The 14,950-nt window shown below is 40.9% G+C and overlaps 1 protein-coding gene across 4 annotated transcripts in view; it reads left to right on the forward strand.

The window, feature by feature from the left end:
• The window catches only part of PPM1H (protein phosphatase, Mg2+/Mn2+ dependent 1H), a 152,897-nt gene that overhangs the window by 49,391 nt on the left and 88,556 nt on the right, over positions 1–14,950 (forward strand). For all 4 annotated transcript variants that reach the window (XM_061639856.1, XM_061639855.1, XM_061639853.1 and 1 more), the window contains exons 3-4: positions 4,310–4,654; positions 14,403–14,515. In XM_061639856.1, the coding sequence (XP_061495840.1) occupies positions 4,310–4,654; positions 14,403–14,515 (458 nt within the window). The remainder of the gene's footprint in view (positions 1–4,309; positions 4,655–14,402; positions 14,516–14,950) is intronic.

A 14,950-nucleotide genomic window follows, 5' to 3' on the forward strand; every position in this document is an offset into this window, starting at 1 on the left:
AAATATATATTTTGATTTATTATTTATTTATTTATTTATTTATTAAATTTCTGTACCGCCCCATAGCCGAAGCTCTCTGATGGCCAGGCCACAAAGGAAGAGTGCAGACAGGTAGCATGGAATTGCAGGGATGGCGTCAGGAAGGCTAAATCTGAGAATGAGATGAGGTTAGCAAGGGATGCCTAAAGCAACAAAAAAGCTTTCTTCGGGTACATCCATAATAAAAGACAGAAAAGAAATGGTGGACAGCTACTCAATGAGGATGGCAAAATTAGGACAAATGACAAAGAAAAGGCAGAAGTGCTCAATTCCTGCTTTGGCTCAGTCTTTTCCCAAAAGAGGGTCTGTGACCCTCCTGGTAAACATGAAGTTGAAGGGGCAGGATTGGACCTTGAGATTGACAGACAAATGGTCAAGGAATACCTAATCACTTTGACTTTATTTATTTATTTGACTTTAGTGTTTTAGAACAGAGTAACTTTCAAATATTATTGCTGCAAACCATTTGCTACTAGAGGGCACTCTTGCTCTAGAAGTTAGCCTGTATGTTTTTTAGTCCACTGTATCAGGGTTAATGCAATTAGATAAAATGTTATGTTTTTCTATAAAATATAGCAGCACATGGGACTATATACTACTATAGCAATAAGGATACCATAGGGATTTTTTTCTCCCTTGTGTACTTTTTAAAAACTGGCCTTCCTGCATACCACATTCATGTATGGTAAAACAGAAGCGAGACATTCCAGGATGTCTGTCTTGGTGAGATATTGTTGCATCTCTTAAAGCTTATTAGAGAAAATGGCTAAAAAGCGGAGGGTTGTGGCCACTAAGAAGTTTCCTAGCATGACATCAACTTTTAGAAAGCCTTAAAAGCATTTGCAAAAATGTGATAGTTGGGGAAATGAATTAGTTTTCTTATTAAAGTAATTTTAAATAGTGTGACTTGCTTCTTTTTTTAATTAACACATTCTCTCTGCTGGACAGAAGAAAATGACAAGAATCCCGAGGCATATGAAAGGCAAAAGACTACTGTATTGTTAAACCTATTTTTAGTCCTAAAACCTTCTGGATTTTATTATTGGATTTTACAAACACCTGATTGATCCTGTTTTATGTTAGTTTATATGATTTATAAGGTCAGACTTTGCTTTTATATTTGGTCATAAGCTGCTTTGAGTGCTTTGGGTGAAAAAGCATATCAGCCTAACTGTAAATATAAAATAAAACAGTGAAATGAACTGTCACTTCATCAGACTCATAATGTGGATGGAGAAGGTGGTGAGTATGTGCCCTCTTGCACTGAGCTACAGTCAGAAAATTAAATCCAGTATGAACTTACATTAGGGCTTAGTTCTGAGTAGGCATGTATAGGATTGTGTTATAAGTTGGCGGTTCTTTGTTGTACTTCCCCTCATGCCTCATGTACATCTGTTTATCTACTAAAGCCGTGAACCATTTGTGTCCAGGTTACCTTAAGGACTGCCTGAGCCTTTATATCCCAACTCGGTCAACTGAGATCATCCAGAGGAATGTTGTTTGTTGCCCCCCATGTTACAGAGGCCCGACCAGCCTAGCTAGAAGTCAGATACGTAGTGTTGACGGTCCCATGATGTGGGACTCTCTTCCAGTAGAATTTTGGCAGTCATCCTCACTCTTTGCCTTTCAGGTGTCTCTTGAAGACTTTGTTATGCTGACAGGCCTATGCTTTGGTTTTAAACTTTCTTGATTCATTTTAATGATTTTGTGTTTTAAATGTATTTTATGTTTTATTGTATACATATTGCTGTACACTGCCATGATATTTTATGAGATGGTGCTGTATAAAATATCTTTATTTTATTTATTTATAAAAGTGTCACTGATTTTTTTTAAAAAAATGTATCCAGTGGCAGATTGGTAGATTCTCCTGTGGCAGAACCACAATGAAGCTGGTCAGTATTTGTATTTGTTGTGCCTTATCTCAGAGATAAAGAACTAAGGATGCTAAACAACTGTAAACTCAAGATTCCCCCCCCCCAGGTATGCTGCTACTGTAACCACCACCAGTGCTTAAAACTGATCATCCTTTTAACATGCTTTTCTACTAATGGACATCATCATCATCATCAAATTTATTAATGCAGCAGGTCCCAAGGCAGACTGCAACAGTTTAAATTTAAGTATTAAAAAAATTAGAACAATTACAGTCACAGGAATAGGTTTGTCCTGAAAATACACGTCTCAGCTGCCGAAGGCCAGGGTAAAGAGGTGCATCTTCACCATTTACCAAAAACTGTATTATAAAGGTGCCAGGCACACCTCTGTGGGAAGGAAGTTCCACACGTTAGGGGCTGCCGCACAGAATGGCTTTTCCTGGGCCATCTCCCATCCCCCAAACTTCTGATGACAGTGGAGCTACCAAGAGGGCTGCTTCTGTTGATCTAAACACCTGAGAGTGTCTGTCCAGAAGGAGGCAGTCTTTCAGATATTTGGGATCTAAGTTGTTTAGGGTTTTAAACACTAACATGAGCACCTTAAATTGGAGCTGTTTTAAAACAGGGATTATATGAATTCTAAAGGCAACCCCAGCCAGTCATCTAGCAGCTGCATTTTGGTCCAGCTGAAGTTTCTAAGTTGTCTTGAAGGGCAGCCCCTTGCTGAACACATTGCAATAATCCAGTCTGGAAGTTATTATAGCATGGAGTACTGTGGCAAAGTTGTTCTTGTCCAAGAAGGAGTCATAGCTGGTGAACTAGCTGTACCTGAAAATAGGCACTCCTAGTCACTGAGGCCACCTGGGCCTTCAGTGACAGGGCTGGATCCAGGAGTATCCCAAGGTATGAACCTGCTTCTTCCAGGGCAGTACAACCTCATCCAGAACAGACCATCTTCCCATCTCCTGGACTTGAGAACCTCATATATTAATTCACTAATAGGCAAAAAACCTTGCGGTTTAAGAATGTACCTATAGTCAGCAGATATTTCTATCAAACTTTAAAAAGCAGGGAAATTGGGCAGCTATAATGAATACACCAGGGGAGCAGGAGACCTGACCTCCTCTCTGAGGTATTGTACTGCTCTATAAATTTGTCAAAATGCAAAGACAATTTGGGTTGGTCTTTTACAGTCCAATCCACTTCCTGTGTACCTTGGAAGAATTTGGTAACATTTGGTAAAGAATCCTGGGAAGTGTAGTTAGTGAAGGGAGCTGAGGGTTGCTAGGAAGCACCCTGTTCTGCTCACAGAGCTTCAATCAGAGCGGCTGACTGTTAAACCACTTTGGCAACTGGAGCTCTGTCAGGGGAACTCTGTCTCACATTTAATCAAAGTCTGGTGTGGGTGTGGCCCCCTGATGAGGCAAGCCCAGCAGCTTTGAGTCTGCTTTTAGAACACTGATGGTTCTTACTGAGCATGCCTGACGTTATCATAGGGTTCAAGCCAAAATTTCTTAAATTAATTAAAAATCAGCCAGGCATTGTTTAACTTAAACTGCAGATGATGAAGGTCAGTAATAGGATTACAGGTACACTGTGAACATGGCTGATTTTTCATGAATTTCAACAGATTATGAGAACTCTGACAGAAAAAAGTCCAAAAGGGCTCTGGTTCCCCCCCCCTTTTTTATAGACTTTGAACTTTCTGTTCTCTCTGACTGTTTTGTGTATCGCCATGAAAATTTAGAGGGTTGTTAAGCAAGCGTTTCTCAGTTCAGGACTATAAGATTTGTAAGGTTTTGTTTTGAAATGAGCTTATGGGAAGCATCAGAATGGCATTGGGGGTATTTTCAATTTCACATTGTGGAATGTGAAAAATCCACGTAGTACACAGCCACTCTCGTGGCTCTATAATAAATAATTGAACTAGGCAATTTGTCATTTTCATCCCATCACATCCTGGACCATTCCCAAGACTAGATCAAAATGTACACAACGCAGACAGCACTGATTTCCATACATTTAAAATGGCATCAGAATTTTACATTGCGGAATGTGAAAAATCCATGCTGACTATAGTATACAGCCGCTTTCGTAGCTGTATAATGCATCAATGGTGCTAATGGCTGAAGATTGGTTTTTATTTCCCTTTTTACAATAGATTCTTTTATTCAGAGTGATGATAATGAGATGAGGTTGCAAGTTAGTCTGAATGAATCCTGAGTATATAAAAACTGATCTTGTGTATGCTTCCCGTGCATGGCGGGCAAGGGCATAGTAATCTGGATCTCTCTCTGAAAAGTAATTTCAGGATTTGAGATTGGGAAATGTATCCTTTTAATGATTGAGGTGCCATTCCACCTTCACTCATTTATGTTTCTTTTCTTCTCCAGGAATCAGACGGGATATCTTTCCACTACTGGTCATTATTTGATGGGCACGCTGGATCTGGAGCAGCAGTTGTAGCATCAAAACTGCTTCAACATCATATTGTGGAGCAGCTACAGGAGATTGTGGACATCCTGAAAAACTCAGCAGTCCCTCCCCCTACCTGCCTGGGGGAGGATCCAGAAAGCATGCATACGAACACCCGAACTCTAACCAGGGCAGCCTCATTACGTGGGAGCGTTGGAGCTCCGGGCTCACCAGGCACCCCACCGACTCGTTTCTTTACAGAGAAGAAGATCTCTCACGAGTGCCTCATCATGGGGGCTATTGAGACAGCATTCAAGGAAATGGTAGGTGTTTTATTCCGCTGGACCTAGTACCTTTTTGGTAGTATCCTTCCCTGTGTTTGGGTGTAGCCCAGGGGAAGGAAATTGACATGCTGACATCAACCCATTTAAGAAACTTGTTTTCTAAAAATAGATACATGTTTGTCTTCATAGGGGTAGTATCAAGCTGTTATTGGCAAAACAAAATGCCAGCGGCAACTCGTGTAATGGCCCTCATATGGATAATTGTATTGACATAGCATGCCGCCTTTTAATGTCACAGGCAAGAGCTTCCAAATTAGTATCCAAAAGAGGGCACAGAATCCTGGTTTGGAGTTGGGTGACCTTTGTGCTCCATGTGGCTATGGAGGGCATACAGCTGGCTACTGTTGCAGTGGTGTGTGCCTGAAAAGCTGTAGCCTGACTCATTTATACACCTGTTTTTTTCTCTGCTGGGTCTAAAATGGACTTCACCTGAAGAGTCCTGAGAAGGTAATAAAATATAATAGGAACTTATGGCTAGTGCCTGCTGCATTGCCTCTTCTGCCACAGTGCTAGTGTAATGCTGATTTCCTAAGATCATGATTTGTAAATCAGAACCAGTTTTGTGAATTACTACTCCTTTCCTTTTTCAAATGATTTCTCCCCTTTCATTCCTGATGTTAACCATGTTTTCATGTTACACGTGTTCCAGTGAAAATAATAGTTCCTTCATTAACCATTGTTTGAAGTAGATTAGATTTACAAACTGCAACTATGATGGAAGTGTTTAATTTAAAAAAAACCAACTAATTTTGTCTTGGAATGCATATGAGAAATTAGAAATTGTATTTTACAAGTGGAGTTTGCAACAAAATGTTGTGTGTGAAGTGCTCTTATTCAGTGTTCCAGTCAGTCAGCCATTCTCTCCTCTGTGACAGTGGCTCCCAACCTTTATGAATATGGGACCCCCTTTTTAAGCTCAAAATTTTTTGTGACCCCTCCCATGCTAATTGTAATTTTAGCCTCTGTTAATTGAAAAAATGGTGCATAGCAAAATCACATCTCCAAATATCGCTTCTCATAAAAACTTCCTGCAGACAGGGAGGTGTTGCTTTCTTTTCTTAAGGCAAAAGTTTATCAGATTGGTATCCCCTTCCCCCACACACACACATAGTCCGAAGATGTACATTCTTGTCTCCCAACACCAGTGGGTTACAGTGTTGAACTAAGATCCAGGTTCAAATCCCCACCCACCCATGAAGCCCACTGGATGATCTTGGGCCAGACACAGTCTCTCAGCCTGACCTATCTCACAGGGTCTATGTAAGGATAAAACACATGTACCACCTTGAGCAACTTGGAGGAAAGGTAGGATATAAATGCAATAATAATTAAATAAATTAATACAGTTCAGCTGCAATATGTAGACCCCAGCCTTTGTCACCCTGCTGATTTTTTAAATAATAATAATAATAATAATAATAATAATAATAGAAGCAGCAATGTAGTTGTCATGGGGATGCTAGATTGTGAAGACAAAAGGGTAGATAGACTGAGGGGAGGTGTTAGTGCTTTTAGGCCTTGCGATAATCCTCAGAACTGATGACTTGGTTAGCGTGCACTTGGGGAATGAGAGTGGAGCAGAAGACAGATCAGTGCACACACACTCACAAACACACCTGTCCCTCATACAAACATCTGCAGGCATACATGTTTTTGGGCATGTGGGAGGGGGGAAGTCCTCAACTGCCACAGCATCTTGGAGAGAGAGATGGGGGGGAGTGTAGGTGGAAGAAAGGAGGGATGCTGGCACACACACACTTAGCCTCAGAGATGGGGAGCGAGCAAGTCCTGAGGTTCCTCACTGCTCCTGGCTTCATCTGGGCTAAAGGCTAGATCTAGGTGGCCTTTCAGCTAATAATAATTTTTAAAAGGAGATGGCAGTGAATCAGGAGGCACGAAAGGCAGGCAGGCTGATTTCCTGGAAGGAAGGAGGAAAGCAGCCTTTCCTTGCAGCCTTGCTTCTTTTTGCTTCATGAAAAGCCCTCTCCTCTCTCGTTGTGAGCAAGGGTGTCGTCATCAGCAGCGGCAGTGCGAGGAGATGGGAGTCATTGATAATAATCCCCTCTTCCTGGTAGCTCCACCCTCAGCCTCCTTTAGCATCTGCCACATGTTTTATAGGTAGATGCCTGCCCTCGGCACGCCTGAAAGGCGTTCTGGCTCTTCAGCAAAAGTCCTTCCCTCTTGTTTGGAGCAAGGGGGAAGTGTTGTCTGCAGTGGCAGTTTGGAGCAGACAGTGTCCCAGGAGTGAAGACTTTTTTTAAAAAAATGAATAATTCATTTCTTTACTGTTCGCAGCCCCCGCTGGATTACTTTGCTGCCTTCCTGGGGGTCACAGCCCCCAGGTTGGGACTGTATGATACTCCATCTCACTCCCTTTGCCACCTGATTTTTTGTTCCTCTCTCCCCCTTGCCCCCAACAATTGGTCAGCATTCCACAGCCACAGAGGATTCTCACTCATAGGACTGTTTTTTTGGTTTTCCTCCATTATATTTTTTTCTAGATATTATTATATACTTATGCAAACTTTCAGGTTTCCCCAAATCTACTGTTATATCCATAGTTACCCATGAACTTTGGAAATAGAGGGAATGATTTGAGTTCTAATTAAACAGGTTACATTAGTTTAGGAAGAAGTGTGGAGACTAAAAAAATACCAAGACTGCCTTTACAAACAGTTTTGGTCACTGTGGTAGTGTTATGATGAAAAAAAAGAGCTCTTTTCTCTGTACAGGCTTTGCAGGATTCTTTCTCTTTTGTGCCCACTGGCTGTGAATAATTAGATCATTCTCAGTCACTAAATCATTAAATTATTTGATAATTAGTGTTCTGATCATCTCTGTAGGTTGCATCTTTTGTGTTTTTCCTTTCTTTGATACTACTGCAGAGGCTTTAGAGAGACTCTGTTTAAAAATAATTGGAGTTAAAAAATAATTGGAAGCAAACGCATAAGTTAGCCAGATAAAATTAAAAGTTTTTTAAAACACGTTGTTTGACAGTTAAACACAAATGCCAGAATATTACTGGCCTATGTAAAAGTTTGGCTTTTTTTTCTTTCACTGGATGAACATAAAGAATAAGTTAATGCTTGTAAACTCTTTGGTAACTTATTTTTTATGATTTGTACATTTTAGGTTTTCAATCATCCAGAATTTTGTATAGCAGAATTTGATAATGCATGCAGAATCTAAAGAATCTAATGTCGTTTTTTTAAAAAATGGCAAGTTTCTAGTCCATACAGTTGGATGTGTTTGAAAAATCTGAAGCTGTGTATCCAATGGTGGCTTGCTTGAGTGGAAAGTCACTTTGACCCATGCAAGATGGTCCCGTGATTTTCACTGACTTTCCACACACACATTGATACAGCGCCTTCCACTCTCATTCCATTTTGTTTTCAGAAGTGGTTTCTCTGAGGGCCCAAGGGACTGCAGTGAAAAGGATGGGAAAGCTTGTTGTATGAGTAGAGTTCTACATGTGCTACTTTGAATCCAAGCCATGGACAGTTGCCCTGATTTAGCTAAGGAGATTCACATGGGAAAACAGGATCATATATGTGTAAATTTGGCTAATGTACATCCATCTTTTGTAAGATTGGAACCAAGGGCAAAAATCTGAACCCAAGTGAGGGATCTAGTCTATTCATGCACTCATTGCTTTCGAATAGATGTGCAATCCTGTGTGCATTTGCATGTGTGCCCTTATCCAGGTTCTCAGGCATCTTGTATTATGATAATATCTTGCTTTTGAACAACTAGAACTGGGTAGGGCCAATAACTGTATAAAGCTCCAGTATTCAGGAAGCTGAGCTTGTTGACTATCCACTTATCCTGTAACCCTGTGGCACTCATCTCCTACCTCTAATCCATTACACTGTCCTTTAAAGGTTAAACAAAATCTCACTCCAATTTCTAAATTCAGATTAAAGCATGTGGAGTCTATAGGAAGCTGCCTTATACTGAGTCAGATATTGTTCCATCAAGCTGAGTATTGTCTACCCAGACTGGCAGCAGCTCTCTCTCTAATTTCAAACTGGGTCCAGCCCTAACTTGACATTTCTGGAATTGTGCATGGGACCTTTTTTGCATGCAAAGCAAGTGTTACTGAGCTACGGCCCTTCCACTAAAATAAGCAGAATTTCTGGATTTATTTTGAGTAGCAATGTGTAATGCATATTATTTTCACTAGAACTCTCTTTAGATCTAGGTGCAGCAAATCATATTTACATATGATTTCCATATTCATTTAACTCTGAAGAGTTTAGACATAAAAACACACAATCAATTACAAAAAATTGTACCTAGTTAATGTACTGTCATTTATTAGGATAACTTTTGGCACAGTGACTTCTGTCTCTCTTTGTGTGAGAGGATATCCTTACCACCCACAGGAGCTAAACTGCAGGCAGTAATGTTTCCTCTTCGTGGATCATGTTCAGATTTTAAAATAAAAATCTTAATAATTTTGTATAATAATTGGCAAATAATTTGACTCAACATCAGAACATGTTTCAAAGCTGAATTTAATGAAACCTACCATAAACTATTAATAGAAGAAAAATAGTAATTTTGTGTATTTGCATTTATAAGATGCGTTCTATCAGTCTTTGAGGGCTTTTTACGCTTTTATACCTTGCCGTTCATTAAACAGGATGAATACTGAATAAACAGGAGCTCTGGAAAGTCTAACATGCAATTCACGTATGAACCAGAAGGTGGCCACATTGGGCAGTTTAGCTCTTGCTTCATCTGTGCCTGTCACAAAACCATCACTAATTTGTTAATAAAACAAATAGGGTTGAGCCCTGTGCGGTGAACTGCACAGAATCTTATTTGTGACAGACGTTATTAGCATCACAATCCATACCCTGCTTCATTCCTCTTCAGGAGTGTGGCCAAGTCCTGTTGAGCAGTCCTCTTACCTTCCTTATGTTCAAAATAACTCTGATTTCTCTAGTGGAGGTTCCTTGGATCTAAAGCATGCTTGCTGGGCTTAGTTGTCAATACAAATTGTGTCTCTAGCTCTGGTTGTCATGACTACTAGTTGCTATATTGCTTTGTCCCTGATTAATCTAGTTTTTATAAGAGTGGGGAAAATGCCCTTCTTCCCAGGGAGTTCTTAGAGCTATAGCTTAAAGTGGTGTATGTAAGAACAACAACAAAACAGGGACAAAGCTTTAACCAGCCCTCTTCTGTAATGAGAATAGTTTTAGAATTAATAATGTTAAATGATGAATGACTAATTGCAATTGTTAAATGACTTGGCCATTTTAAATGTATGGAAATCAATGCTGGCTGTGTTGTGTACATTTTGATCTAGTCTTGGGAATGGTCCAGGATGTGATGGGATGAAAATGACAAATTGCCTAGTTCAATTATTTATTATAGAGCCACGAGAGTGGCTGTATACTATAGCCAGCGTGGATTTTTTACATTCCGCAATGTGAAATTGAAAATACCCCCCATGCCATTCTGCTGCTTCCCATAAGCTCATCTCAAAACAAAACGTTACAAAACTTATAGTCCTGAACTCAGAAACACTTGCTTAACAGCCCTCTAAATTTTCATGGCGATACACAAAACAGTCAGAGAGAACAGAGAGTTCAAATTCTAAAAAGAAAGAAAAAAACCCCAGAGCCCTTTTGGACTTTTTTCTGTCAGAGTTCTCATAATCTGTTGAAATTCATGAAAAATCAGCCATGTTCACAGAGTACCTGTAATCCTAACACTGACCTTGCCCCATACCGTGACCTTCATCATCTGCAGTTTAAAAAATGCCTGGCTGATTTTTAATTAATTTAAGAAGTTTTGGCTTGAACCCTATGATAACGTCGGGCATGCTCAGTAAGAACCAACTGTCACCATTCTAAAAGCCAGACTCACAGCTGCTTGGCTTGCCCAATCAGGGGGCCATACCCACACCAGACTTTGATTTCACTTGAGACTGTCATGGCTTCCCTCAGAGAATCCTGGGAAGTGTAGTTTGTGAAGGGTGCTGAGAGGAGACTCCTGTTCCACTGAGAGAACTCCAGTGGCCAGAGTGGTTTAACAGTCAGCCCCTCTTCTGGGGATTGTAGCTCTGTGAGGGCAACAAGGTGTCTCCTAGCAACTCTCAGCACCCTTCACTAACTGCACTTCCCAGGATTATTTGAGAGAAGCCATGACTGTCCAAAGTGAAATAAAGGCCTGGTGTGGATATGGCCAGGGACAGCTTTGGTTTAAATTTTGGTGGGAGGCTACATGTGCCTGCTGTAGAATAAAAAGGTGGGGGAAATGCTGAAAATGTTTTTCTTTTGGAAATGAAAGGGGCTTCCCCTCTGCCCAGTGCCAACCCACCCAATCTCCTCCCCTCCTTGTCCTCCTCCCCCTCCCTGCCCCTCCCCCAGGTCAGTGTTGGATTATGATCTGGGAGACCAGGGTTCCCACACAGCCATGAAGCTGACTGGGTGACCTTGGGCCGGTTACTGCCTCTCAGCCTCAGAGGAAGGCAATGGTAAAACCACCTCTGAATACCATTTACCATGAATCCCTACTCAAAAGGTTGCTATAAGTCTGGTCGACTTGAAGGCAGTCCATTTCCATTTTCAAACATGATTGCACAGAAATAAATCCCATTGAACTCAAAAAGTATGCAAATGATCAAACCCACCCTCCCTTCTCCTTCCCCCTATCCCTTCCCCCTCCTCCCCCTCCCCTTCCTCCTCCCCATGGTCAGTTTTACCTATCTTAAGCATGATTGCACGGAAGGAAATACCATTGAACTCTATAAGCATGCAAATGATCAAACCTGTCCTCCCTCCCCCTTTCTTTGCCCCCTCCAATACGCTCCTTCCCCCTCCTCCACCCCCATGGTCAGTTTTTCCTGTCCTAACCATGATTGCATAGGAGTAAATCCCATCAAACTCATTGCAAATGATCATACCTGCTTTCCACTTCCTCCCCCTCTCCCCCTCTCCCTCCTCCCTCCCTCTTCCTTCTTCCTCCTCCCCTGCCCACTCCAGCCCTCCCCCCCAGTCAGTTTTACCTACCCTAAGCATGATTGCACAGGAGTAAATTGCACTGAACTCAATAAATATGCAAATGATCAAACCTGTCATTCTCCTCCCCTCCCCCTCCTGCCTGCTTCCATCCAAGTCCTCCCTTCTGTCTTTCCTCCCCTCCCTCCTCCTCTTCCTCCTCCTCCCCACCCCATCCCCTGTGGTCAGTTTCACCTATCCTAAGCGTGATTTCAGGGGAGTAAATCCCATTGAATGAATGAATGAATAACTTTATTACGGTCATAGACCAGCATACAAATACACATCTTCAAAATAAACAATTTTCAATAAAAATCCGTGGAGGGCACTGAATTCCCACTGAATTCAATAAGCATGCAAATGATCAATCCATGCTCAACAAACTTGCACAGGATCCCATTTCTTATCTCCTGGATTAAAAAGCAGGGAAATTCACTAATAGGCAAAAAAACCCTTGCGGATTAAGATCGTACCTATAGCCCACAGATCTTTCTATCAAACTTTAAAAAGCAGGGAAATTGGGCAGCTATAGTGAATGCACTAGGGGAGCAGGAAACCTGACCTCCTCTCTGAGATACTGCACTGCCCTACAAATTTGTCAAAATGCAAAGACAATTTAGGTTGGTCTTTCACAGTCCAATCCACATCCTATGTAGCTTGGAAGAATTTGGTAACATGTGCCTCTGAGCATATGGTGAGTGGTGGCAACACCTGCAATCAGCCCAAATAATAGAAAGAAGACGTGCTGTGCTGATCTTGTTTTAGCAGGGAGGAAGCAACATTATTAGGACAGTTGATATAGTTCAGATGGTCACTTTAACTGATTTACTTTGCAATTTTAGTGAAGTTTCTCATAGGAAATCATTTTCTTTTGTTTCTATTTCTGTGAATATGTGAAGCACAGCAACACTTTGCAAAATTTACACTAAAAAATCTCCAAACATAATTGTGGAATAATGGCACTGACTTCTGCAGAATAGTCTCCAGTGGACCTCAGGAGTGTCTTAGTTTGCACAAGATAAAACGGAGAGGTGAAATATATTCTAGCAAAATGCATGGTGTGCTCTGTGTTTTTAATTGACCGTGCCCACCTTGTCTTAAATGAAGTGGTTTAAACATAGCAGGCTGAAAACATACATCCTCTTTTTTCCAACAGCTAGAGTCATTGCTGAAGTAGCAGCATATTGTAATCAGTCTGATTTTACATCAAACTGCAGTTTCAGATTCAGCTGTTAATGCACCCAAGATAGAAATAGAACATAACCTCCAATTTTAAACACAAAAGGCTGTCTTCACCATCATATGACATTGACCAATAAAACGACTTTGAAATTAATAAAAATAGAATTGACACAGATTTCTAAGATGAATAATGAGGGAAATAAAATTTTCTAGTTTAGATTCTCTGTAGAAACTTTAGTAACACAGAAAAGAAGCAAAGTAAGAAGAACACCAACAAACATACAAATATATAATTCTCCATCTTTGGAGATGGCAGATGTTGCCACCACTCACCATATGCTTACAGGCACATGTTACCAAATTCTTCCAAGCTACACAGGAAGTGGATTGGACTGTGAAAGACCAACCCAAAGTGTGTTTGCATTCTGACCAATTTGTAGGGCAGTACAATATCTCAGAGAGGAGGTCAGGTCTCCTGCTTCCCTGGTACATTCACTATAGCTGCCCAATTTCCCTGCTTTTTAAAGTTTGATAGAAAGATCTGTGGGCTATAGGTATGTTCTTAAACCGCAAGGTTTTTTTGTGTATTAGTGAATTTTTGGGGGGTATAAAAAATGGAATTGATGGATTCCATTGTACTTCTTAAGGCCTACAAAAAGGATAACAAATGTGATCTTCGTGCTGTAAAAAGGATTTATCTCCTATTTCGTGATGCACTATGCACTTACATTCAGCTCTTTTGGCAGTTGTTCAGTATTGATACTGCTGCTCTTGAAATGCATTCTGTTCCCCGTCTAGCCAACACTTGGGAGTATCCCCTGTGGAATTCAGTAAGACTTACCTCTGAGTAGACAGGATGATGATTGCAACTTTAGTCTTTTAAAATCAGGTTCTTCTTGCAATCAATATTCCTATTATGTATGGTCTATAAACATGCACCAGAAGGTAGGTGGTAGAATGGATCGTACCACTTCAGTTTGTGGGTAGAGGGAATTGCACCCTTGGATGCCCCCCAATGTAAAAATAGTAATCATGCTTTAAATTCTTCTCTGCCAGTATAAAATTATTACAGCAGGGAGTAGACTGAGGCAAGAATCTTTATGTCTGATCTGCTACCCTTTACTTGTAGGAAATTATTTTTTACATGCCATTGAAAAATAACATCCCAACTTGCACTCTGAATTGATACAGTCCACTCTGCCACCTTCATTCTGTTGCATGTGCATGTGCAGACCAGGCTTTCCTTTTGTTCTGTCAAGGAGGTAATTTCTACTCACCTATATCTTTTTCCTTTTACTCATCCTTCTTCTCCCTGTCAGTTTATCACTACCTTCCTCAGTCACTCGTCTTCTCCACTAAGTATCAAACATTTGTCTAACTTCTTTGTCTGATTTTCCTGAAGCAGCTGAAATAGAAAATCCAGCATTGTCAATTTTTTCAACACAAGTATGTTTGACAGCTTTTTCTCTCACTAAAAATAGCAGTTGTGGATCTGTGTGTTCGACTCTGATGGAATTCATTTTTTTCTTCCTCAGGATTTGCAGATAGAGCGAGAAAGGACAGTATACAATATATCTGGTGGCTGTACAGCGCTTGTTGTGGTGTATTTACTAGGAAAGCTTTATGTGGCAAACGCTGGTGATAGCAGGTAGGCAGAATTCTTCACATTTGTTGGTAAGTAAAGAACATAACATAAGAACGTCAGAAGAATCCTGCTGGATCAGGCCAAAGGCACATCTAGTCCAGCATCCTGCCAACCAGATGCCCATGCCTCCAAGCAGTACCTGAGTGCAAGAGAATTCTCCCTACTTTGGTTCCCAGCAACTAATGTTCAGAGTAGAGATGGCCAAGAATTTTGATGACTTTGGATTGGGGGAATCAAATCGGATAAAGAAAGAAGGTGGTGGAAAGAAGCAGACAGGCACGGGACAGAATGGTCTCCTGTTCTGCTGAATTTGGATCAGATTGGCTGCCACAAGCGGATCCCATCCCTAATTCAGAGGCAGTGACGTCCTCTGACAGTGGAGGTACAACATAGCCATTGTTGCTGGTAGCCATTGATAGACTTATTCTCCATGAATTT

The sequence above is a fragment of the Rhineura floridana genome, chromosome 8 (assembly GCF_030035675.1).
Source record: "Rhineura floridana isolate rRhiFlo1 chromosome 8, rRhiFlo1.hap2, whole genome shotgun sequence".
In the NCBI taxonomy this organism is placed as follows: Eukaryota; Metazoa; Chordata; class Lepidosauria; order Squamata; family Rhineuridae; genus Rhineura; species Rhineura floridana.